Source organism: Tauraco erythrolophus, chromosome 10 (genome assembly GCF_009769465.1).
Source record: "Tauraco erythrolophus isolate bTauEry1 chromosome 10, bTauEry1.pri, whole genome shotgun sequence".
In the NCBI taxonomy this organism is placed as follows: Eukaryota; Metazoa; Chordata; class Aves; order Musophagiformes; family Musophagidae; genus Tauraco; species Tauraco erythrolophus.
The window spans coordinates 24,568,023-24,591,342 of record NC_141474.1 but is presented as its reverse complement, the minus strand read 5'-3'; the positions used below and the strand labels follow the sequence as shown (position 1 = coordinate 24,591,342).

The window sequence follows — 23,320 nt, the reverse complement described above, 5'->3', positions numbered from 1 at the left end:
AGCTGCAGAGCTGCTCCAGCACAGGAAAAGCGGGGACATGCACCCAGCCAGACCCCAGCACCTCCCAGAACTCTAGCAGTGACAGACAATTCCACCTTCCTCCTGCACACAGATTTCCAGCACCAGAAATTCTCCATTTCAGCCAAGTCTGACACTTTTCCACACCTCCTTGGTCCATTAAGTCACTGTCCTAGAACTGAGGGAGATATTTTAGTTGAGAGCGTTCAGGGCCAGAACTTGCCTGAGACACAAAAGCACTCAGGGATTCCAAGAGAGATCCTTCTTCCTTCACGTTTTACAGGCAGGAGTTGCTACGCGAGCCCCCTCCACCCTGCACACACAAATGAGCACACAACCCTTGTACTATAGCAGACTCTTGGTTTTATTCGTTCTCTCAGCAGAATAGTTTTTATTCATTTGCCTTTTCTGGCCTTGATCTTCCTCAAGTAGAACTCCAATTCCTTGCCTTCCAGCACATAGCCATCAGCTCGGCCACACTGTCCAGGTCTGGAGGCAATGCAGGCTGCAAGGAGAAGTAATCCAGTAAATTAATTTAATAGTTCTCTACCCCAGTATATACCCCAACTGAAACACTGCAAAAGCACAAACAAGTTATCAGTAACGGGTACACCAGTTCATGTTCTGGCTTCGGTACCTCCCCCCTAAGGTATCTTGCTCTTGAACCTGCTCTGCTGGATCAAGTCCCTAATGAAGTCCTCTTCAGATCTCCAAACTGTCATCGCTCAAATTCAGTAGCAGAACTGGACAAAGGTCTCATCATCAGAAGACTTCAGAACACTGCACTATTCACCAGAACTTGAAACCGGTCAAAGCTGTTACAAGTTCATAGGACATTTTTCTGACACACAGTGCAGCACACGAGTCTTTGCTCATTTTGCAAGTCTTGAGCCCCACGACTTTTCTCAAAAGGCCAACCAGGAATGATCAACTCCAGGAGTCTGGCGGGACATGTAGCAATTCAAGCTCCAGAAACACATATCCTCTTCCTGTTAGAAGTGGGGTAACTCCAGAGAAGATAAAAGAGTAAGTTATATTTAAGACCCAGAAGATACTCCTGCAGACATGGAGAACACTCCACTGCTTTCACCCTGCGGTCAGCTTTGTCACAGAGAGTAGAACTTTAAATGATCCCAAGACCAAGAATAACATCTGCTCTGACACCATGTTTGTGCCCTGACTCCCTTATCCCCACCTGCATTAATGCTGCCAGGGACTCACCAAGTAGCTTTCCTTGCTGGAACTGCTCCTCAAGAATACTTGCTATCTTGGCATGCTTTTTTCGCTCATCGTATTTCTTCTGGATCTTCTTTGAACGCTTCTTGTTCAAGATCTCCTCCTCTTCAGGAGTCTAAAAACAAGACCACAAGCAAAGACAAGTTTAAGCATATGGCTACCTTCTGCTAGAGGAGAGACCCTTGTATTCTCAGCGCTGCACTGTGTTTCCCAAGTCACACCTTCCAGAGGTACAAATACTTCAACCTCACAGAATCAGGTGCTGTGTTTCACTTTTGAGGCCGAGAAACGTAACGTCGCTATCTAGAGTCACTGTTGACAACAAAGCACGGGGCCCTAGGGAAGGGCGCTCTTACACCAATGAAATTGCAAAAGTTTCCTTGATGAATTAATCCTCCTCCAAAAAAGCGAACACTCTTTCCCTCTCCAGACCTGAGAGACCTTGGGTGCAAGTCCTGGCAGACAGGTTACAAGCTCTCCCCATGCTTCTGAACTGCTCAGTGCTCAGACAAGAAACACTTTGTTTTTAATGCAAGGAGACAACCTCAAGCTAAATGCTACACACAGGGGTTTAACATCCTTTCAGAACGCTTAAAAGCAAGCTGAAATTTAGGTAACAATCCAGAAGCTTCTCATCAAATCAATCACTCCTCAGCACAAGGACCTGATCTGCAGAGCCTTCCTCAGCATCATAAATGTCATCGCTCTCCCTTCAGTAGCAGAACTGGACAAAGGTTATCATCATTAGAAGACCAAAGAGATCCACAGGCAGGTCCTTGTGCACAAATGGATGCAATACCTCAGAGAGCTCCATGGTACTCAACACTCCATTAAGAGAGCCAGACTTCTTGTGGGAGGCGACAGGAACGCAGCCCAAATAACCAATGTTATCACTGACAGGTACTCAACCCTCTTCTGGCAGGCACTGTCCACTCCCAATGGCTAAATGCCTCCAGCAGGGCAGACTCTACTCTGCAAGGAGCCCAAATGCCAATCCCAGACATACCAGCTTGGCGCCCTTCTTGCGTCCAAGGGGCAAGGCATAGTGAGCTTCATACCACTGCCGGTACGGGGTGCTGTCAACAAGAACGATGCAATTCTTCACCAGGGTCTTTGTCCGCACCAGTTCATTGTTGGAAGCATTGTAGACGACATCGATGATTCTGGTCTTGCGAGTGCAGCCTTTCAAAAGAAGAGTATGAATTCAAACCTACAGGGATCGGACAACTGAGAATACAGACCACAGCATTACACATACCCTCAAACCATCTCACACTCATCGCCCCATCAAACGCCCTCCAGCCTTCCTGGCACTGAATTAAATTTAACGAAGAGACGCATCTATTTCTCATCAGTCCAACCTTCTTTTGCTAGCACAGAAGCCTACATCTGAAAACCAATTCACTCCAGGTGAAAAACTGGGATCTGTGGCCTTGCTGGAATGCATCACAAGACTAAGCAATGGTACAAAATAAATTTCTGGCTTGGAAGACACCTCGGCAGACGTCAACTAACATTGCACACAGGGCTCAATCCCATACGTACTTCTGAGAGTTACTAACTGCTTAGCAGTTGCTTGTCCTGGAGACAGAGCCTCCATATACGCAAAGGCCAGGCACAAGATGAGTTTTCTCATCTTCACTCACGTTTCTCATCCTTGTTCTGCCAAGTACGCTCCGTCCCTTCACCTCTGTAGTAATGCCTACGAATGACAGCACTCATCACAGTATGGACAACGCTCTGTGATCGCTGAGGAGAAAGTGTGTCCTATCTCCCTCACGCCACACTGGCCACTGAAACACCACCTTACTAACTGCCACCTTTGCCATCACGTTGAGCACAACTGAACAGAGCTGGGCTCAAGTTATATGGTTTTCAGTTTGTGATTCAGAGCAAACCCGCCTTGCTCATGGAAACACTACAGACTCCTCTCTCGCTGCTGTGCTTCCCGCTTTTGCTTAACAAAGCAGGACTATGAAGTAAACTGCACGTACTAGAATTTTCCTGAGAAGGCGTGGCCCTAGGACAAAATCCTCACACATTCTCTCTTGTACAGGACCACCTAGCTTCTACCAAAAATAAACAGAAGAAATTGCATTTGTGAAGAACAATCCCTATTTCGGTTTTTCACCCCTCTGGAGCTCTCCCCCAGTAAAAAAGGTAACGCAAGCACGTCACTTAGTGTAACTATGACACTCCAATCACTGTGAACTTAGCAGACATCTGAGTCTCCTAAGGCCACATAAGGTCAAAGTTATCATCACTATGCATGCTGCTTCAGTCCCAGTACTGCAAGATTCATGATATTCAAACTCGGCCTCCAAATCCACGGTTACGTTATCATCCTCCTACTCTGCAGCGCTACCAAGGACCAGCACAGCTGTGTAAGACTTTTCCAAAACATCAGGCTTACGATGTACTTACATTCCGATCCCCAGGAGAAGTTACCAACATCCAACCGAAGGGCACGGTACTTCTTATTTCCACCACGAACTCTCACTGTATGAATTCGGCGTGGGCCAATCTACGGTCAGAAACAAACGCCAGGGTGTTGTTGAGGCTGGAATGCTGCACGGCTGATGCAGGAGCCCAGCCAAGCCCTAAGCTCAAAGGCAATGTGGTCAGTGTAACTATGACAAACCCCAGCATCGGCAGATACGGTAAGTGACCAAAACGGTCTTTTGCATCTACCTAAGGCGAAAACTTCATCACTCCAATTGCCTCTAATTGCAAAAAAAAAAAAAAATACCACTGCTTTCCATAAGCACAGGGGAAAGCACCACCTTTTAAAGAAGCAGTGACAGGTATTTAACCACTCACAAAACACAGCACATATTTAAGCCTCCAACAGCACAGAAGCAGCAACCTGAGTTTGAAAACACAACTACCGACCACCCCCACAAATCACTCACCTTAGTGTTGGCAGGAGGTCGCCCCAACTCATACTTCCTCTTCTTGTGGTAGGGCTTCCTCTTGCCCCCAGTCTTGCGACGCTTATGCCAGTTGTCCCTGGAGATACCTGAACGGAGAGCAGTGTGGTCAGAGAATGGCATGGAGCCCACCTGGCCATGGCAGGGCACGGTTCTGAGTCCTCAGCTCTCCAAGGTTGGTATCTGCACAGTGCACTCAGCTTTATGCAGCAGTCAGAGAAGCTTCATCATTGATACTCAGATCCGCCTCCATCTCCTCCCTTCTAGTAGAACCGTACACGGCAGACAGACTCCCTCCACCGTGTCTGAGGCGTGTCCCTTTAGGAAGCAACCTCCCAACCTACCCCGTGTGCTGGACACCCTCTGGGAAGTGCCCCATCCCAAGCTGCCAGGCACATTACAGCGGACATCCCACACTATCGGCTAGGTCTGGCAGGTCCTCCACGGCAAAGGACCCCCATCCTACCCGTACGCTGAGCCCTTACGAGAGACATCCCAGCACAACCCTGCTCCTACCCAGCCTGCTGAGCCCCCTACAAGAACTATCTCCTCAGCGCATCCCACCTCGCCGCTCCCCTACGAGCTCCTGCAAACTAACCAAAACTTTCACAAGACCACCGCCCACCCCACCCGCTGGGCCCCCTGCGAAAGCCGTCCCACCTCATCCGCAGGATTCCCTGCGGACAACGCCGAGAGCGAAGCCAGCGCTCGGAGTCTGCAGGAAGACAACGCGAGGCCGTCCGCCCACCCTCCTCCCCTCCGTCGCCATGTTGGGCCTACGCATCCACACCCCGCCAGCAGCTCGCTGCCGTCGCGGCCACCCTCAATGGCGGGTGATGTGAGCTAGCGGCATCCTCCGCTGTCACCGGCAAGAGACAGCGGCGGGCAGCGGCAGCGCGGCGAGCAGATGGCGGAGGATGGCGACCAGGCCCCGAGGCAGCCCGACTCACCCATGATGCGGCACCAGCGCAAAGAGGCGGGGCGTGAGCTCCGGGGGCGGCTTGGCGGGCGAGCTCTCGCGAGGCAGTGACGTCACCGCGCCGCCACCGCCGGGCGCGCGCCGTTGCCTGGCGACGCCGCGGCGCTGAGGGGAGGCGGTCGGCGATGGCGGCGGTGGCGGGTGGTGCCGGGGCCGCGGCCGAGTCTCAGCGTGTGTCAGCGCTGGGGCTGCTCTGCCGGGGCACCGGCAGCGCCGGGCTCCGGCCCGCGGGCCGGGAGGGAGCGGAGCATTGCCGGGTGTTTGCTTGTCCCAGATACGTCCTTCCGGTCCCGGGGGTCACCTCACCGACGCCTCTGGGCAGGGCCTGCGGCAGGGCAGGGCAGGGCAGGGCCGGGCGGGCGCAGCGGCCTCGGCGCCGCCCGCACTACGGCCGAGCTCGGCGCTGCGGGCCGGGGGGGCGTCGTGAGCATACGGCTCATTAGACTTCGGCTGATTTACATACCCAGGGTGCACCGCAACCAGCGGCCCGGTCGCCGTGGCACTTTCCGCCGCTTCCGCGGGGCCTCTCGGGTCCGGGCGTGGGGCCGTACCCGTGTGCGCCACCGGAGGGGCGGGCCGAGGTGGCGGAGGATGGAGCCGGGGGGCTGCGAGGGTCGCCGTGTGCTCCGGGGAGACAACCGGGGGACGGTGTGTCCGGGGGGAAAGCAACAAGCATACTCCGGTTTCTCTTCAGATCGCATAAATCTTTCGCCTTTTACTAAAGATTTCCGTGGAGAGGAACAGGCACGAGTGTCGAAAAATTTTTTGAGGCTTCACTTCGGTGAAGCTGCCCTATGCTTAGTGAAAAACAGACTAAACGACTTGCAAGGGAGTCAGGGAGGCTTCGCCAGCCAGTGGGCAGGGCGTGCATGGGAGGCTGGGATGGGAGGCAGTCCCCGGGGATATGCCACGCCATGTGTCATCGTGCTCAGCAATAAAAACTGCGGAGGCCGCTGCCCGAGGACTGGGAGCGGTTGTTTTCATTTGCATCACTTGTCTTTCTTGGGTTTTATATTCCTTTTATTTTTTTCTTTCCTTACAATCTTTAAAAATATTATTTTATTTTAATTATTAAACTATTTCTATCTCAACTCATCGGTTTCTCGCTTTTACGCTACCAGTTCTTCCCCCATCCCACCGGGTGGAGGGGGCAGAGAGCGCCCGGCTGCGAGGTGCTCAGTTGCCGGCTGGGTTTAAACCACGGCGGGGAGCCACAAGCCTGTTGGGGCTGGGGAACCGGGATCTGCTGCGGGGCCGCGACCGGCCCCGGCGCGCATAGCGGGGCCCGACCCGGCTGCCCGCAGCGCTGCTCGGGGGCCCCACCCTCCCGAGCCGCCTCATTAGCATGTGTCTCGTTACCATTCGGCTGATTTGCATACCCACAGTGCACCGCGGCAGCGCCACGCTGCCCCGGCCCAGCCGATGTCCGCCGCCGCCGCCGGTCCAAGTGTTCGGGTCTGCACGGCTTGTTCACCGCGGCGGGGCTGGGCCGGGGGCCGCGGTGCTGGGAGCGGGCGGGCGGGCGGCCGTCGCCGTGACCTGTGGGGCGTGGGCTAGGCGGCCGGTAAGCCGGGGGCCAAATCATGGGCATACTCTGGTTTCTCTTCAGATCGTATAAATCTTTCGCCTTTTACTAAAGATTTCCGTGGAGAGGAACAGGCACGAGTGTCGAGGAATTTTTTGAGGCTCCATTTCGGTGGAGCTGCCCCTTTTCTGGTTAAAAATAGACACCTGCTAAATCAATTCTATGTAATTTGCACTCTACATCCCCTATCCCACCCACCCGGTAGCGCAGCTGTGTCCCTGGCGGCGGGTCCGGTCGGTCTCCGGTCTCTGCTCTCCCTTCCGCCCTTCGCCTCGGGCCCGGTGCCCGCTGGGGCCTTCTCCAGCTCTCCGTGGGAGCGCGACCACCGCCCGCCCCCGCGCCGCTCCAGGCCGCCGTCACGCGCGGAGCCGACTGCGCACGCGCCCCACTATATTCCCCTCCCGCCCCCGGGGCAGTAGTGCTGGGCGGTGCCCCGGGGCACGCCGGGAATTGTAGGCGGCCAGCCGCGCAGGGCATGCTGGGATGTGTAGTCCCCCTCCCGCCAGTGTCTCCCGGTAGGCCCCGCGGCACGCCGGCGCGCCGGGTTTAAATCGGCGGCGGTTGCGCGGGCCTGCGTTTCAGCGCCGGTCCGGAGGTGAGGCTGCCGTTAAGGAGCCGCTCGCTGTCTTCGTGCTCGCGCCATGGACTCCCGCATCTACCGGCACGTGTGCCCCGGCCGCGTCATTAACATCCAGCGGAGCAACGGTGAGGGGTGGGGAGGGGAGCGGGACGGCGCCGGGGGTCTCAGCCGCCGCCGCCTCCCGCAGCGCCCCTCGGCAGCGGTGTGGCGGGGACCCTGGCACCATGGGGCGGCGTTCAGCGGCGTGGGGCGGCCGAGCCGGGGCTCAGAGCAGGCCTCTTCCAGGGCTGATCCAGAAGGCGACGGTGAAGACGGTGAGCGCGGAGCGGGCCTCCGTGGCTGTGGAGTGGTCCGAGGGCGGCACCGTCAAGGGCAAGGAGGTGAGTGGCGGGCCCCGGGGTGTTTTAGCGCTCTCTCAGGCCGCAGCGAAGCGGGGTCGGGCCCCCCAAGACCGGGCAGGCGTTGCGCGCCGCTGGAAGCCCGAGGTGCGGCGCGCGTGCCCCCGCCGCGGCCGGCTCCTCTGCGCCTGGATCGCTTCCTCCGCGCTCCTGCAGCTGGCTCGGTTCTGTGGCCGTTCTGACGTTACGCGGGATTAAAGTAACGCGATAAACGCGTAAAGGCAGGATGTGACAGCTGGGCACACTGTGGCCGCGGCGGAGCGGTACCAAAACAGGGCGCTCGGCCTTTCAGAGGGAGCAGCGGGATATTGAGCCTCTCACACTGTTGGCTCCTGATTTCGAATGGCCCCAAATCCTGGTTTTCCCAGCTCTGGGGGCTGTCTGTTGGCTTATGATGGCCTTCAGGTTTTCCTCAAGACTCAATGCGGTGCTATGTTAAGAGGGCTGAGTTCGAGTTTCTGAATCTCTGTGCTGGTGTAAAATAAATGCTTTTTGAGACCGGGAGGAGGAGGGAGCCTGAGCCACTTGAGGTTGACGTGGCTGAAATCCTGACACTTGACAAAATCTTCTTTGGTAACTGAGCAAACATGCTTGTCCTGTCTGTTTCTCTAGAAACTTGTACTCTAGAGTTTAGTTAAAATCTTTTAAGTTGCCATTGGCTGGTTCGTTGAAATTGGATCTTACACCGTTTGTGTGCATGCTGCATTCCAATCTGCAAAATTTGCAGATCCAGGTGTAATTGTTGGCTAAATTACGTGCATGTCTTATGGTATTAAAATTCTATGCAGACAATTAAAAAACCACACATTTTCTTATATGCTGTTAGTATATATTATGTTGTTCACATACATGTGTTTCTGAGCTAATTTACTTTCTGATTAGATACTTAGAGATTCTATACAAGTCAAATTTCATAGGTTATTTCTCTTATGTTAGAATGCGGTATCACCTACTTGTTTTTGCTCTTTTCATGGACTTTTATTTTAAGTAATTTAAAAGTTAATTAGAAGAAGAAGAACTTCCTGGAGCAGTGCTTGTGTTGCTTTGTTAGGTGAATTCCAGGGCAAGCCGCTGTGATAACAGTTTTTCTGTACACGGGTTTTCAACCCCTTCTGCAGGATCAGGTTTGGAAAACTGAATGGAGACAGTTGCTGTCTTTTGTGCTGGAGCCTGTCCTTGGCTGCCTGCCCCTGTGTCGCTCCCCCTGCGTTGCAGCTGCCTGTGCCAGGGTGCTGCAGGATGTGGTGACAGCAGGATTATGACCTCACCGGAAGGTCAGGCAGGAGGCAGTAGCTGGCCCCAGGTGAAATGGCTTGCAACAGCAAGCGAAAATGCAGGTGAATTGACTTGTGGATTAAATGCTGAATCCTTCATTTCCCAAAGTCCAAGCAGCTCTTTGAAGTTTATTTCAGTAAATACAATCACCCAGCAAACACTTAATGCCCTCCTAGTGCAGAAGTCACAGAGCAGCTGAGATTTACTAAGATTAGCAGTAAGAGATTAAAGCAGTTGATGCCAAATGTGCTTTGTCCATCTCTTCAGAAGTGCTCTATGGCACCTGCAGAGCTGTGTGGTGTTTGGCGGATGAGGGTAAATGGCTTAACTAGCACATTTCTTCTAGCTTATTTGGGCATATGGGACTACTCAAATACGAACTACTGTCTTGCTCTTCCAGGAAATTTTAACTTAACATTTGGCAGGCAGTGGGTGAGGTTTGTTAGCCTGTACTGAAAGTCAAGGTTAAAAAAAATTGTTGTAAGTGGTAGCAGCAGTATTCCACTCTGTAAAATCCTGTCTTTGCTCTTGCAGATTGATATTGATGATGTGATAACAATAAATCCTGAGTTAGCAGAAGAGCTACCTGCTGCAGATGTGAAAGAGAACCTTCCTTTGCAAGAGAATGTAACTGTACAGGTAAGTGCTTTAAAGTGATTTAATCTCTCCTAAGGTATTAAAGTGTCAACAGCATAGGTCTTGTTATAAATAATACCCTCACTCTTAAAGTCTGAGGTTTCTAACTTGTCTTTTCTGACCAAAGTCTTAAGTATGAGACAGAAATCTTTGTTGTATCAATGTTGTCTTGAAGTGCTGTGCTAGGTGTTTGCAGCTTACTCCGATTACTTAAAGCAGTTGTTGTTTTTCAGAAACAGAAGCGTAGAACAACCCTTTCAAAAATTCCAGCTCCCCGGGAAGGTGAGAAAATGTTCTTTTCTCTGCTATATCCCTGTGAAACAGTGGTGGTCTTCAATTGCAGCCTTAATATTCTAGCTGAGTGCATCATAAGGCTGCTTATCCTGGCAATGCTAATAAAGACCATACTGGTTCATGCCAATGCTCTGGACTCGTGCGTGCAGAAACTTTGCTAACAGATTGCTGTCCTGTTCCTGTGAGCTGGGGTTTGTTGATGTGTTGCCCTTTTCTGCAGCATTGCTGTAGTTATTCCTTGATACTGCTTTAAATGTCACTAGGCAGTTGCTGTTGCAGCAAGTTTTACAGTTTTGTATGGAGTTTTGCAAATGCCACAAACAACAAAAGTTAAGTGGCAGTTATTAAGATTAAAAGTGTCAAAATGAGAGTGGAAAGGGCAAGAAAGAACTAGCAGTGACAAATGGATGTCTCCTTTTCAAACAGCCCCCCTAGACAATAACTAGAGCTTTATCCTTGGAGGCATTTCAGTGCCAGCTGGTGTGCTGTAGCTCAGTGATTGTATGTCAGTACAAGGTTTTGAACAAAGCCAGAAGGGAAGATAGAGATGTCAGAGTGTGGAATTGCTAAGCAGTTGTTTTTCTTGAGGTGCCAGGAGTTGGAAAGCTCCCATGTTTTCTACCTTCTCTTAGCTTATTAGTTGACTCCTTTGGATTTTCTGAATTGCAAGGGGCAGCATTACTGGTCTATTTGTAATACACTTGTGTGATGCTGAGGCTACTAATTTAATGATTCTCTTAAAGTATGTAGTTAGTTAGAACTTGTGATTTTCCATGCAATTGAGCTGTAAACAAAACAGCTGGGCTTGTCTGGCCTCTTCTGCTGTATGATGCAAGACAGGAAAGCTGGTACCAGAAGACAACAGTATAAATGCCCTTGACGTGGAGAGGTAGGAGCAATCCAAGAAGCCTAATGTGTCAAAACTTGTTCTGTACTAGAGCATCTTGATCTTCCTCAAATCTGGAGAACTCTTCATAAATTTTGTGAACTGGCAAGCAAAATGATGTGTTAAAGTTGTGACTGTCTCTCTAGACAGATCAGTTAATGGACCTGGAAAGCCAGCTGGAAGAATAAAGATGTTTTAATCCAGTCACTGATCGATGGAAAAACGTCCTCACAGAGGTCGTGGCTTTCCTGAAGTATACAATCTGAAATATCTGTTGCCTTTCCTACTGGCACAGCCTTGTCCCTGAAGACCTGCTCGGAGTACAGGAGAGAAGCAGTGTTTTCAGTATTTCTCAAATGTTATCTGTTACTACAGCTAGCTAAACCCCATGAGTGTCAGTGAGTATCTGTCCTGTTGCAAACTCTGCACTGCACCAATTAGAAAGCTAATATTGGCTTCAGGTTTTGGTTCTTAAACTAAACAAATTAAAGAAGATCAGAAGGTGTCTGTCTCTATCTCATTTAGGAAAGTGAGAGAAGCAGTGCTTGCAGAATGAATTAAGAAACAGATATTGCCTCAGTCCTCTGAATCAATAAGAATTTTGGAGAATGCTGAATATCTTCATGTACAAGAACTGCCTGAATCAAACCCATTTAGATGCAGCAAATCGTCCAGTTCGTAGGCCTGTCCAGGAGCACTAGCATTTACAGAAAAAGTGCTGCTGAATTTGTGATGAGATCAGGTCTGGGCATGTACGACACAAGCAAACAGAATAAAATGCTATCTCTGAGCATAATTAAACTGACACTTTTTGTTCCTAAAGTTGCAGCAGTGGCACCTAATGTCTCTGCACCTGAGCAGAAGATTCCAGGTAAAGAGTTAATAGATACGAGCACTGAGTTTTGTGGGTATGGTTCTAAGGAATTTGATCCAGAATTGAAATTTACCCTTGGTCTGATACAGATCTGGTGTCCTTTGAAATCATAGTGATTAATTCTGGATAAATTCTTGGGACTGCTAGAGGTGAAGGCAGTTCTGGCTTTCATATCATACTTCTATATTTTTTCATACCAGATTTGCTTTCTTGACAAACCTATTGAAGTGTGTGTTACAATCCCTTCCCTAGGAAGCTTTGCGATGGACTTGGTCTCAGTGAAAGAAATACCTTGGCATGTGACAATGAAGACTGCCTACAAAAGGACCCTTTCCAAAGATTCACTGTTGTGATTGTATGCAGTCTTTTAGCTGAATTTAGCATTATCAAGTGCCCGCTCCACTGTGCACCATGCACACACTCTCTGTGTGTGGGTGCTGTGATGGTGGATGTGATGCTGCCCATGACCGGTTGCCAAACTGCAGTACTACTGTCACAATCAAAGAGTTAACTCGCACAGCTCTGCAAGTGTGAAGCTTCAGAGGACTTTCCAGTTCCCTGACTTGTAGCTTCCTCCTTCGTAGGTATTAAGGTTCTGGAACCTGCCATATTAGTGAATCCTTAGTGGTATCTAAAAAGAAATTCACTGGAACTACAAATCTGGAATGAACTGTTTGCTTTTCTGTAGTGGAATATTTCATGATCACTTTTCACCCACCTACATTGCTTTATCCTGCACTTTGCTAATACATCAGGGATCTGGAAATGGTCCTTTTAACCACACCTTGTTCCTTACTGTTCTACATTTTGTGAGCACTTGATTTATTTGTAAGTGTCTGAGGCATGATGCTGACCTTGAATTCATGTTTCCAAAGCTTTGCGTGGCCGCTCCAGGATGTCTGTTATCACAGAATCTCAGTGCAGCCTTCAGGAAAACGAGATGGTGGTGGATCCCTGCACTTCTACACAAACCAGAAACAACTCATCAGTTCCTGGTGAGTGGAGAAAGAACCCAGTGAATTCTTACTATGAAGCAAGATGCTTTGTATACATTTAATTAGGTAAACTGCAAATCCCAGGGGGAAAAGCAACCTCTACCCCTTCATATATAAAACAAGAGACCTAGAGGTCTGCCACTATGTAAATACCCAGGGCTCCTACCCAAAGGTAGGAGGAAGAACTTTGGAAACAACATTGTTGAATAATGATGTGCTTTATTAGCTAGAGAGTTGTTGTGCATGTGGGTGGATGTGGTATCTGCTTAATGGCATAAAGTGGTATTCGTAGGGGCTAGAGTGGGAAGAGAAGCACCTCAATACTGCTGACAACATGCTCTGCAACTATACTGGTAGTAGTTTTACCTATATTGGTTGAGTAAAGCAAGAACTTGAGCCTACTTGAATTACAAAATTGTAGTTATTTATCTTTACCAGACCTACCCTATGAATAGTTGAGGGCATGCCTCCTGTGTTAAGTTCCACAAATACATTGAAATGCTAAATTCTTGTCTAGTTGGTGTGGACTTGATTGTAGCTTTGAAAGAAGTTGGTTATTGGCAAAGGATTAAAAAAATTATTTGCATGCTTACCACAGGTTTTAGCTAGTTCTCTCTCCTGATCCAGAATCAGAATTGAGGCAATGCCTGTGGTCTGTGAGGCTTTACAAATTACAAAATTATTCTTGATCTTTGGGATCTAATTATTGGTTTTGGCCTGGCTTCTTTCTGCAGCTGGCCGAACCAGGACTAGCAGGCTGAACTGTGCTCCAGAAGCCTCACTGGCAAATGTAAATGGAAACACAGAGGATCATCTGCCTGCTGCTAGAATGAGCTCTTCAGTGAGCCCAGGTACCAGGGAGCAGTGGGTAAGAACTGACTCACCAGTCAGCAATGAATCACTATGTGATTGCTGCCTTGTATACTCCAAGACTAAAGCTTTGAAAAGGTGGCTTTGGCAGTAAGAGTTGAATATCTTGAGTGTGTTTTATTCCAAATATGTAATTCTGTTGTAGCAGTATCTCCTCAGAAATGCTGCCTTTACTATAGAGTGGTAGTGAGGCTTCCTAAGCAGTTCCTGTGGTAGGTAGATCTGGTTTAGGAAGGACGCACTGCAAAATTAATAACCATCCTTCTGATGATTGTTTCCTGTACAAGTCAGTCTGTCAGCAATCTGGAAAAGCTGAAATATTTGTATTGTGCTTAAAACCTAGTATGATAAACTTAATCCAAGGAAATGTTTTTATTTTATCTAGTTCGGAGAAGATCTAACATTGTGAAAGAGATGGAGAAAATGAAAAACAAGAGAGAAGAAAAGAAAGCTCAAATGAGTGAAATCAGGACAAAACGTGCACAGGTGGAGTACTCTACCAGTAAGGGGAAATTCTATAGGATAGTGCATCACAATAGTTGAAATGAAAACATTTTGGACGGGCTGTGTTCTTAGGAAGTTGTACATAAGCATGGATTGATTCTAGTTTCAGAAAGTTCTGAGTCTTGTAGCCTTTAAGTGAAATATTTCTAATTGTGTACAGCTGATTGTTTAGTATGCTCTGGGCTTTTTTGCTGTAACAGGTTAATTACCTTCACATCTGTGTTTTTTTCCATGCAGGAATATGACAGCAGCTGTCCAAACTGGGAGTTTGCACGGATGATCAAGGAATTCAGAGCAACTTTGGACTGCCATACAATATCTATAACTGACCCAGTAAGTAAATACTGAGGTTACTAACTGCAGCCCGTAGACAGATAACTTTGTACTTGAGATTTTAACAATTTACTGCATCACTGCACCTTGGAAATCCTCTGAGCCAATTGTGGTCTTGAGGCACCTGGTGGCATTGGGGGTCGTGTACCTCCCCTATTTAAGACTAAGCTGCCTTGCATTACTTTGCGTATGTCACTAGCAAAGAGCTTGCACTTCAACTATTGTGCAGTGATTTGTGTGGTAACATCAGTCTTTTTCAGAGCTTTTAAATGGCAGAGCCTATTACATAGTAGCTGAGCTTGTTGTAGGTATAAGTATGAGTTAAAACACACTATTGCCTGCCCTATAATAGAAAGTGTTATCATATGTAAGTCACATTAAGTAATTTTAAACTATGTCAAAAAGTGGAGGAGCAAAAGTAGAGGTCAAAAACTAGAAAAACCAGGCTTAGTTGAGATCTTCAGCAATTACAGAGGAAGCATTGTTTAATACCTGAGAAAAAGTAGTCCTTGTCTAGCAAAAGCCTTGTTATGGTCAGTGAAAAATGACAGCTTTTAAGTTCAAACTAGGATCTAGGCTAGAACACAAGGTCGGTTGTGTACCTGCATCCTACGGTGCTGAGAACCAGCTGTTTGTGTATGTGTCACTGCATGACAGAAGTATGTCATCCTCTGCTTTCTGCCTCATCTGATGGAATATGCACTTTCCCACACTCAACTGATGTGTAGCTGTGCTGCACAAATAGCTAAACTTGCTGCATCAGTAGAGAACTCCAGGTCAAAAAATACCTCTGGAGTAAATGAAGATAATTTGCCTGAATTTGACTGTAGTTGCAGTATTGACATCGCAGATATTGCTGGAAAGCTGGCCAAGGACTCAACTCTTTACTAATTCTGATACAGAATATTTGGGGCACTTTATATACTGTAGCAGTATTTCCACCTGATATGTTGGAGCATGCTACATAAAGGTCAACAGTTTGTAGTGTTTCTTTTGCACTGAATAGGCTTTAAGACTTGCATCCCAGAGCAGCAGAGGCAACTCTGATCAGCTATAGAGAAGTAGATGCCAGGGAGCATCACATCTTTCTCTGTAATACTAAGTAAGTGTGGGTGTAATTGGGAAATAATTATTACTTGTTTCCTTACTTTTCTTTTAGATAGAAGAACATAGGATTTGTGTCTGTGTGAGGAAGCGCCCTCTCAATAAACAAGGTGAATGCACCAACAAAGCAGTTCTGTCTTGGAGCAGTTTGATATTGCTTATTCTTGTTCAAACTGAGGGTCTCTTCTGTCAACAGAAATCCTAAAAAAGGAGTGTGATGTGATTACTGTTCCGAGCAAGTGTGTCCTACTGGTGCATGAGCCGAAGCAGAAGGTGGACCTGACAAAATACCTTGAAACCCAAGCATTTAGATTTGACTTTTCATTTGATGAATCCTCTTCTAATGAGATGGTATACAGGTAATGCTTTCTTCTCATTGGGAACAACTCTAAAGATAAAAGCACAGAGCTATGGCTAGATGGCATCCCGGCTTAAAGAAACTGCTACCTGAAATAAATATTAAAATCCATTTTGAAGGAAACTAAAGGACTGAAAAGTCTAAAGCTTATTTTTGGTATAGCCTTGCTAATTTCCTAAGGATTTGCTTTTATTTGCCTTTTTTTAGGAAAGCTGATGAAGCAGGGTGTGAAATGCTTGCCTTAACTGTCTTCTACTTTCTGAATGTCCAGGTTCACTGCTAGACCTCTTGTAGAGACCATCTTCGAGGGTGGGAAGGCGACATGCTTTGCATATGGCCAGACAGGCAGTGGCAAGACACATGTAAGTTTTTCTCCAAGGTCTCAAATTTTCTACCTTTATCTAAAGTATTTTAAAACTTCTTGATGTTGATAATGAGTAGGATTGTATGAGGAGTTTGGATCTTGGTTTTATTGTCTTAAAGCTAATACTTTATCAGTTGTTAATTCTCTTTTTCTGTAGTTTTATGTATTAGTGTGTTTCCTCTGAGATTGTGAAGAAAATTGTACTAAACTAACCCTATAGCTGGCTTTTTAAAGGCATAGTATGTCCTGACATGTTGGTGTTGGTCACGGCTATTCCTTGCCTCAAATGGCTGTCGGCTGCCTAACTCCAGTCTGCGAAGTGGGGCTATGGGCCTGCATCTGAGACAATGGCTATTGTTAGTACTGTGTTTTGAACTTGGAGGCATTCCAAAGACTTTAGCAATTATATAAGAATAAGCGTCTGGCTGCATATAAACATTTCAGTGATCTGGTATTGTTTGTGAAGTGGGCAAATTAGTGTGTTCACTTTCTAACCACTCCTTCCAGTCTACCAGTTGCAGTTTAAAGAGACCTGAAGATTGTGTTTTCTGCCTCAAAGGTGATCTGATCTAAATTTTCAACAACTGTGTTGTCTTTTTAACTTTTTTCTGGAAACTATAGGGAAGAAAAGTGGGAAACTCTTCCTTCACAGCATGATAGTGAAGTCGAATTTGCTATCTTGTGCAAGAAGCCTTTATCTCAGACCACAGTGATCTGGACTGGGCTAGCCTTCCAGTTTGAGTAATCAGACAGTTGCTGTTATTCCATGGGCTGACAAACTGGCTCATCTGAGCATTGTTACAGGAATACAACTATGAGGCACTAAAATTAAAGGCAATGAAGTTACTTTCCCTTCCTGATCCTAGGGTGCAGAACTAGTGCAAGGACAATAGCTGTACCTAGAGTCTGTAGTGCTGCATACCAAAGTCTGGTAGATTGACAATATGTCATGGAGTTGAGTTGTGTTTTAAATAATTGACTCTGGTTGTATAAAAGTGGCAGAGCAAGTCACCAGGAGCACAGCAACTGAAAATTTTGTTGGGACTAAAGGTACCTTGGTTGAAGGATTTAAAGGTATTTTCTGATCTAGGTTTGATGTGTTTTGACACCACACATGTGAGCTTTTGCAAGTAGCAGTGAAAATATTACTCAACCTACGTCCTAAAAAATGAGGCATTGTTTCCTCTGACCAGAGGTTGCACTGTCAAGGCCATGCATTTCCCCTTGGAGGAACAACTGCTTTGACTCTGCACTGCAGAGCCTTACGGGCATTCAGCTGTTGCTTTGCATAGTCCAGATCTTCTTTCTAAACTGATAGAGAAGCAGAAAACTAATTTTATCCTGAATTGCACTATCTTCTAATCATCTTGCTGACATCAGAGCATATATATAAACTTCCTAGTAAGTTCTTGGGACTAAAATCAGGTAGCCTAACTTGTTTGTATCACACCTTACTTCAGGCCTTTTCTCTTCACAGACTATGGGTGGAGACTTCTCTGGGAGAGCACAGAATGCCTCAAAGGGCATATATGCTTTTGCATGTAAGTTGATTCTTCTTTAGATATGAAAATCAAATTAGTGCTTGTTTTTCTTAAATAGATAAGATCTGTTTTTTTATGGTTATTTAAAATGTTTCCAGTAAAAGATACTTAAAGTGTTTTTGTTGTCAGTAGTAAGTAGTAGTGTCTGTTGCAGAAAGCATGATCATTTTTTTTTAGCAGTTTCACAAAATATTTTCCATCCAGCTGGTAAGTTTCTAGACCCACACTTAACTCACCAGAAGATGTGTGTGTTCAAGGCAAAGAGATGACATGTTTTCTAGTTTGGCATTTGCTGGGCTGAACTATTTAAGCTTGATTCTTCTGCTTTACTTTTTGTCTCAGACTAAGGATGGTGTTTGGAAATCCCTGGCTTGAATGCAACATGACCCTACTCATTTCTGATATAAAGCTTGTTACACAGAAAGCATATGAATGTATGTGTTGTGTTTCTTCCTGTAAGCATTAGATGCAAAAAACCTGACACATACAGAATGATTTCAGAAAACATGCTTAGAAACCCCTCCTTGATGTAATGCCCAGAAAGCACCATGAACCTTGACCTCCTCTACCTTCCTTTTAAAGGCATCTTGTGAAACTAGTCTGTAGCAAGTCAGTTGAAACAAGAGCAACTGTTTGCTAGTCTCTGAAATTTAGTCATGACTGGCCCTGAAGGACAGTCTTTGCTTTCCAGCACAATTTCAAAGTCTGAAGCATAATTGTGAGAAGCTGCACTGGATCCAGCCAAAGGGTCAACTAATCTGGTATACTGTGTCCAAACAGCAGCAATGCGGGTGCTCACGGATGCATGTTTTCTTGGCTTTTCACAAGAAGTGCTTGAAACACAAACACATGACTTCTTCAGGCCTGTGCAAAACAATAGCAGATCCCGGTGTTTTCCCAGATCAGTAAGGATTGCTCTCTGCAGGTGACATTAGCACCAAAATTTCTGTATCCCCCTGTGTTTTCAGTCCATGGATAAAGATACTGCATAAACTGTTCTCCAGATGGTAGCACAGCACTAACTGTTCCACTTCCAAATGTTTAGGATGACTTGTTCCAACTGCTAGACACTGCCTTACGGCTGTGCAATATTTGAAAGCAGATCAAGTAGCAACTAGGATATGTTTTAAACCAGTTAACTAAACTTCTGCCTTTCCTTACTAGCACAAGATGTCTTCCTCCTCTTAAACCAGCCCAGGTACAGGAGTCAGAACCTGGAAGTCTATGTGACTTTCTTTGAAATATATAATGGAAAGGTAATACTTTTTTTTTTCTTTTAAAATCTTGACCTGACTTCCTTGGCTGAATGTTTCATAAGTAGCTGAGTGAAACTTACTAGTATCTATAGCTCTATATAGTCTATTCTTGGTGTGTTTGGAATTGAATTAGGAGTCTGTTAAAGGTGCTGTTTCTCTATAACTTTCTATAAAGAAAATGCAAAATACTTACAAGGAGACTTTGTTCAGACTTACCTTACTCTTGTTGCCTGAATACAGGTGTTTGACCTCTTGAATAAGAAGGCAAAGCTTCGAGTCCTGGAGGATGGCAAGCAGCAGGTCCAGGTCGTTGGTCTCCAAGAGAGACAAGTCAGCTGTGCTGAGGATGTCATCAGAACGATTGAGATAGGCAGTGCCTGCAGGTTTGGTGCCTTAAAACCAATAAGAATAGTCATATCCTGTTGCTACTTCTGTGTCTACAAAAATATATGTCTATAGCTGATGCTCTGAGACTTAAATGGAAGCTTGTTGTAGCCAGTAACAGGCAGGCACTGAGCAGCACCTCTACATGAATACAAGATGATGGTTACAGAATAAAGGGCTAGCAGAGATGGGTTTAGCCTGCCTTCCATAAAGTCAGAATTTATGGTTTGCATGTCCTCATGTAACTCAAAGAAGAGATAAACTATTCACATGAGGAGATGGCTGCCCTGGTGCCACAGCTAAACTGAGCAGTCTAGCTGCTTTCTAGAGCAGCTAGTTTACAGGAGCACAGGTAGCCAGAAGAGCAGCTGGCATCAACTTACAGTTGCAAAAATGCTTTGGCTTAACTGCAGACCAGAAGAGCTATTCCAATGGCAACAGAAATGCTGCACGTCCTTCAGGGATCTTGTCTAAAGAATCCTTGAGAGTAGGTGCCATGGGACAGCTGTAGGCTTGGCTTGTCATCCTGGCAGGAAGGCTGTGGTCAGGGCAACTCCACCATTGTACTGGTGTCTTTAATCAGGAGCTAAAAAAAATCTGTATTACCAAGCCTTACCTATCTCAGTGAAGTTGCAACTGCTGTGGAAACATTACTAGGCAAATGGGAACTCCTTGGCTTCTGTATTACACTGCATGTGCAGATATGCACATCTTGAAAGCTCAGTCAGCACTCTGCTCTGCATGCTTTTCTAGCTGACAATCCAGCCAAGAGCTGTTTAACACTTTAGACTCCTGCCTCGCTTTAGGACAACCTCCCTCCCTTTCTCCCACCAGGAGGGATGCAGGTGGAACAGTGAACCTGCCAGCCTTCTCAGGGAATAAATGGTAGTGAAGGTCATAGGGAGGTTTATGTTTGTCTTGCAGTCATAGGGCAGGTGCAGTTGCACAGCAGAGGTAAAATGCCCAAGCTAGCCTGGCTGGAGAAGGGGATTTAACATGATTGTCATGTGCTAGCACAGCTAATGCTGTTTAGTGGGGAGCTCGGCTGAGCTTACTGTGGAATGGCAGATGTGTTAGCAGAATGACATGTGGCCTGCTCTGAGGCAGGGAGATGTAGTGCTGAAGATATGTCTTCCAGCTCCAAATGCATGTAAGGCATTAGCAGTCAGAAAGGTGTTCCAGTATAGGCAGGCTGAGTTGACTCAGGCAGATTAAATAGCCTTAAATCTCTACAACTGGGATGCAGGTTCAAATTTCTCACAGTAGTCCTTCTGTGTTCTTATATCAGAAGTAATTCCATAATTCATGCAAAGTCGAGGCATTAATGTGTGGGATAAAACTGGGGAGGGTAAACTTAATTGAATGGCTGCAGGTCTCATCTAGTGCTGTTGGTACCTGTTGCATCTTCTGTGACACAGTTCTAACTTGTTCTCGTCTTTGCTGTAGGACATCTGGGCAGACTTTTGCAAATGCCAGCTCTTCACGGTCACATGCCTGCTTCCAAATCCTATTACGCCAAAGAGGGAAACTGCTTGGCAAATTTTCCTTGGTGGATCTGGCAGGAAATGAGAGGGGTGCAGACACATCTAGTGCTGATCGGCAGACACGAATGGAAGGTGCAGAAATCAATAAGAGCTTGCTGGCTTTGAAGGTGAGCTACAGCTCTGGGAGCAAATGGTGCTAATCACATGGATTCTGTTCAACTCTGGGGTTATCCGTTCTGTTTCTTCCCAGTGCAAGTAAAAAGAACAGCCAAAAAGATCCTAGTTTAGTATGTTAACAATGCTGAAAACAGTGTATACTTCCATTTAGAATGTTTCCAGGAAAGCAGTGTAGTCTTGTCAGGCCAGACACTGGTACAATCATTTCAAGCTTCATTCAAGTTGTCTTTTTTTTTCCACACATAATGGATATAACAGCTATCCTGTGACAGTCAAATATCTGGAGTATATTTAAAAGGCTGTGAAGTACTTACAGAGCAATGACTGTTCTCCAGCCTGTTGGTTTTACCAGCAATTGATGGTTGATAGCTTGCAGAGTTGTTTGAGAAGAGATGCAGATATTGTATTCACAAGACTTGTCTTTTTTTAGGAATGTATCCGAGCTTTAGGGCAGAACAAATCTCATACCCCTTTCCGGGAGAGCAAGCTGACCCAAGTGCTAAGAGACTCTTTCATAGGAACAAACTCAAGGACCTGTATGGTGAGTATGTGCCTGGCACAAAAACACAGGCTGCTTATGGGCTCTGTGATTTGACCAAATAGCTCCATGCTCCTCTTTGAGAGTTAGGGGACTTTGCAGAGAATGGAAGCTTTCCAACTTCAAAAACATCATATGGTTTTCCTCCTCTGCTCACCCATGGTGACTGAGATCAACTGGTGAGCTTTGCCCAGCCCCCGTAGAACCAAGGCTGCAGAAGTCAGTTTCATACAGTGAATCTAGAGCAGAGCCTGGTGTGCTCTCAAAGGGCTTTGCTTCCTCTGGAGGGTGCAGCACAGTGGCTGTACATAAAGCCAGTGGAAAGCTGATACAGGGCCACTGGCCTGTCCCACAGAAGCTATAAAGAAAAATGGACTTGACAGAATGTTCCAACTCCGACCCTTTGCCCTAACACATCCCACCTGCCTGGTGAGGTCTGCAGGACCACTAACATGAGCAAAAGTCAGATGTGGGAGTCACTGAGGTTTTCTGTTCTGTTTACAGATAGCAATGATTTCTCCAGGCATGAGTTCGTGCGAGTACACCTTAAACACACTGAGATACGCTGACAGGTAATGGCCTTTCTGACCTGGGGATTCTACTCTTGTTGCAGATGTTTTGGCTGCTTGTATTCAGACAAAAAGTTCTCTTGTTGTCATTACCTGTAATGGCAATTTGGAGGTTGGTCGTTAGGAGCAGGATATCTTAGAGGTGTCTTACGAAACTAAACTGGGTACTCTATGTGAGACATAACAGAGATAGTATAAAACCATGACTAATGTCTCCTTTCCTCAGAGGAGGGATGTCTCATATTAGACTTCAGACTGCCATGTTTTTTCTAGGGAGTTTACCCTGTCCTGAATGGTTATCTCCATGCCCTTTACTTTTTGTAGTACTTTGGGTCCTATCTGTAAGGATGTGCTAGGGACATGTCCCTGATTATGGCCCTACAGATGGCACACAACACTTGGTGTTCTTGATGGACTTTGATATGAACTAATAGGGTATGGCATCTGGAGACTCTGGGTGAAATCTGAAGGACCTGGAGAACTCAAAAGCCTCTAAGCAGATGGTGGGAGTGTGTTTTGAGTGCTCCATGGTTGACCTCGTGTACCTGCAGGACAAGGTAGATGTGCAGGGTTCCTTAGGGGTTTTGCTGATACCTGGAACCCCTGTGGCAGAGCAGCAAGCACCTCCCAGTCCCTGCTTTACATGCCTTTACACCTCTCTGGTGAGGTGACAAGTGAAAAAGAGACTGTGACTTTTGTCTATGTTGACAAGATGACACTTAACACATTTCAGGTTTGGTAGCTTTCCTTCATTTAGTTCACAAAAGGCTGCTTGATTCCTTCCTGGAAAGCATTCCACTCTCTGAAAAGATGTATGGTAATTCTTGTCATAGCATTCAGGAACATGGTGAATCTTGACAGATTTTCAGATTTGGTTCTGTATTGAAGTTGCTTTTTTTTTCCTTCCGGTGGACAGTCATTCCTGCTCACCTGAAAGTACAGGACAAAATGCAACATCTGACTTAGTGTTCTTCAGTAAGATTCTAGTCTTGAGTTGGGCCCATGGGGTTCTTAGCCAGTGCACAAGGCAAGTTCAGGCTATAAGAAAGGGGGTATTAGTCTGAAACTCACTGGAAATATGGTGACACTAGTAACTGGAATGAAACACCCAGCTGGTATCTGACATCTATCTCTAGTACTATATCATCAGCA

The 23,320-nt window shown here is 46.6% G+C and overlaps 3 protein-coding genes and 6 non-coding genes across 11 annotated transcripts in view; 3 read left to right on the top strand and 6 right to left on the bottom strand.

The window, feature by feature from the left end:
* Positions 1–364: 364 nt before the first annotated feature.
* RPS8 (ribosomal protein S8) lies at positions 365–5,172 on the bottom strand. The gene is made up of 6 exons (XM_086617126.1): positions 5,135–5,172; positions 4,167–4,273; positions 3,679–3,778; positions 2,261–2,436; positions 1,240–1,369; positions 365–523 (listed from the first exon to the last, which is right to left on the bottom strand). The coding sequence occupies exons 1-6, from the start codon at positions 5,136–5,138 to the stop codon at positions 414–416; spliced, it is 627 nt and encodes a 208-aa protein (XP_086473252.1). The 5' UTR covers positions 5,139–5,172; the 3' UTR covers positions 365–413.
* LOC147528188 (small nucleolar RNA SNORD38) lies at positions 716–787 on the bottom strand. The gene has a single exon (XR_015222383.1). It is a non-coding gene; the product is annotated as a small nucleolar RNA SNORD38 (small nucleolar RNA).
* Positions 1,933–2,005, bottom strand: LOC147528187 (small nucleolar RNA SNORD38). Its single transcript, XR_015222382.1, has one exon. It is a non-coding gene; the product is annotated as a small nucleolar RNA SNORD38 (small nucleolar RNA).
* On the bottom strand, positions 3,870–3,973 carry LOC147528186 (small nucleolar RNA SNORD46). Its single transcript, XR_015222385.1, has one exon. It is a non-coding gene; the product is annotated as a small nucleolar RNA SNORD46 (small nucleolar RNA).
* Positions 4,340–4,424, bottom strand: LOC147528185 (small nucleolar RNA SNORD55/SNORD39). Its single transcript, XR_015222381.1, has one exon. It is a non-coding gene; the product is annotated as a small nucleolar RNA SNORD55/SNORD39 (small nucleolar RNA).
* Positions 5,173–5,837: 665 nt separating the features above from the next.
* On the top strand, positions 5,838–5,952 carry LOC147528184 (U5 spliceosomal RNA). Its single transcript, XR_015222377.1, has one exon. It is a non-coding gene; the product is annotated as a U5 spliceosomal RNA (small nuclear RNA).
* Positions 5,953–6,752: 800 nt separating this feature from the next.
* Positions 6,753–6,867, top strand: LOC147528183 (U5 spliceosomal RNA). Its single transcript, XR_015222376.1, has one exon. It is a non-coding gene; the product is annotated as a U5 spliceosomal RNA (small nuclear RNA).
* Positions 6,868–7,389: 522 nt separating this feature from the next.
* The window catches only part of KIF2C (kinesin family member 2C), an 18,175-nt gene continuing 2,244 nt past the window's right edge, over positions 7,390–23,320 (top strand). The window contains exons 1-18 of one of the 3 annotated variants that reach the window (XM_086617917.1): positions 7,390–7,453; positions 7,614–7,708; positions 9,536–9,640; positions 9,871–9,919; positions 11,647–11,688; positions 12,567–12,686; positions 13,421–13,537; positions 13,942–14,042; positions 14,298–14,393; positions 15,553–15,607; positions 15,694–15,856; positions 16,127–16,217; positions 17,697–17,760; positions 18,925–19,016; positions 19,257–19,399; positions 20,847–21,051; positions 21,492–21,602; positions 22,104–22,171. In XM_086617917.1, the coding sequence (XP_086474043.1) occupies positions 7,390–7,453; positions 7,614–7,708; positions 9,536–9,640; positions 9,871–9,919; positions 11,647–11,688; positions 12,567–12,686; positions 13,421–13,537; positions 13,942–14,042; positions 14,298–14,393; positions 15,553–15,607; positions 15,694–15,856; positions 16,127–16,217; positions 17,697–17,760; positions 18,925–19,016; positions 19,257–19,399; positions 20,847–21,051; positions 21,492–21,602; positions 22,104–22,171 (1,781 nt within the window). Of the gene's footprint in view, positions 7,454–7,613; positions 7,709–9,535; positions 9,641–9,870; positions 9,920–11,640; positions 11,689–12,566; positions 12,687–13,420; positions 13,538–13,941; positions 14,043–14,297; positions 14,394–15,552; positions 15,608–15,693; positions 15,857–16,126; positions 16,218–17,696; positions 17,761–18,924; positions 19,017–19,256; positions 19,400–20,846; positions 21,052–21,491; positions 21,603–22,103; positions 22,172–23,320 lie in introns of all 3 variants that reach the window. The other 2 variants (XM_086617916.1, XM_086617918.1) reach the window with 2 other exon arrangements.
* ARMH1 (armadillo like helical domain containing 1) overlaps positions 22,943–23,320 on the bottom strand; it is a 12,665-nt gene continuing 12,287 nt past the window's right edge. The window contains exon 11 of the mRNA XM_086617919.1: positions 22,943–23,098. Within this exon, the coding sequence (XP_086474045.1) occupies positions 23,085–23,098 (14 nt within the window). The 3' untranslated portion in view covers positions 22,943–23,084. The remainder of the gene's footprint in view (positions 23,099–23,320) is intronic.

Bases quoted from the DNA above. Each gene is read 5' to 3' on its own strand.
- RPS8 (XM_086617126.1), bottom strand. The intron at 1,370-2,260 runs GTATGTCTGGGA...TCTTGTTTTTAG, and splicing joins GCAAGAAGGGCGCCAAGCTG to ACTCCTGAAGAGGAGGAGAT. The intron at 524-1,239 runs GTGAGTCCCTGG...TTCTCCTTGCAG, and splicing joins CCAGCAAGGAAAGCTACTTG to CCTGCATTGCCTCCAGACCT.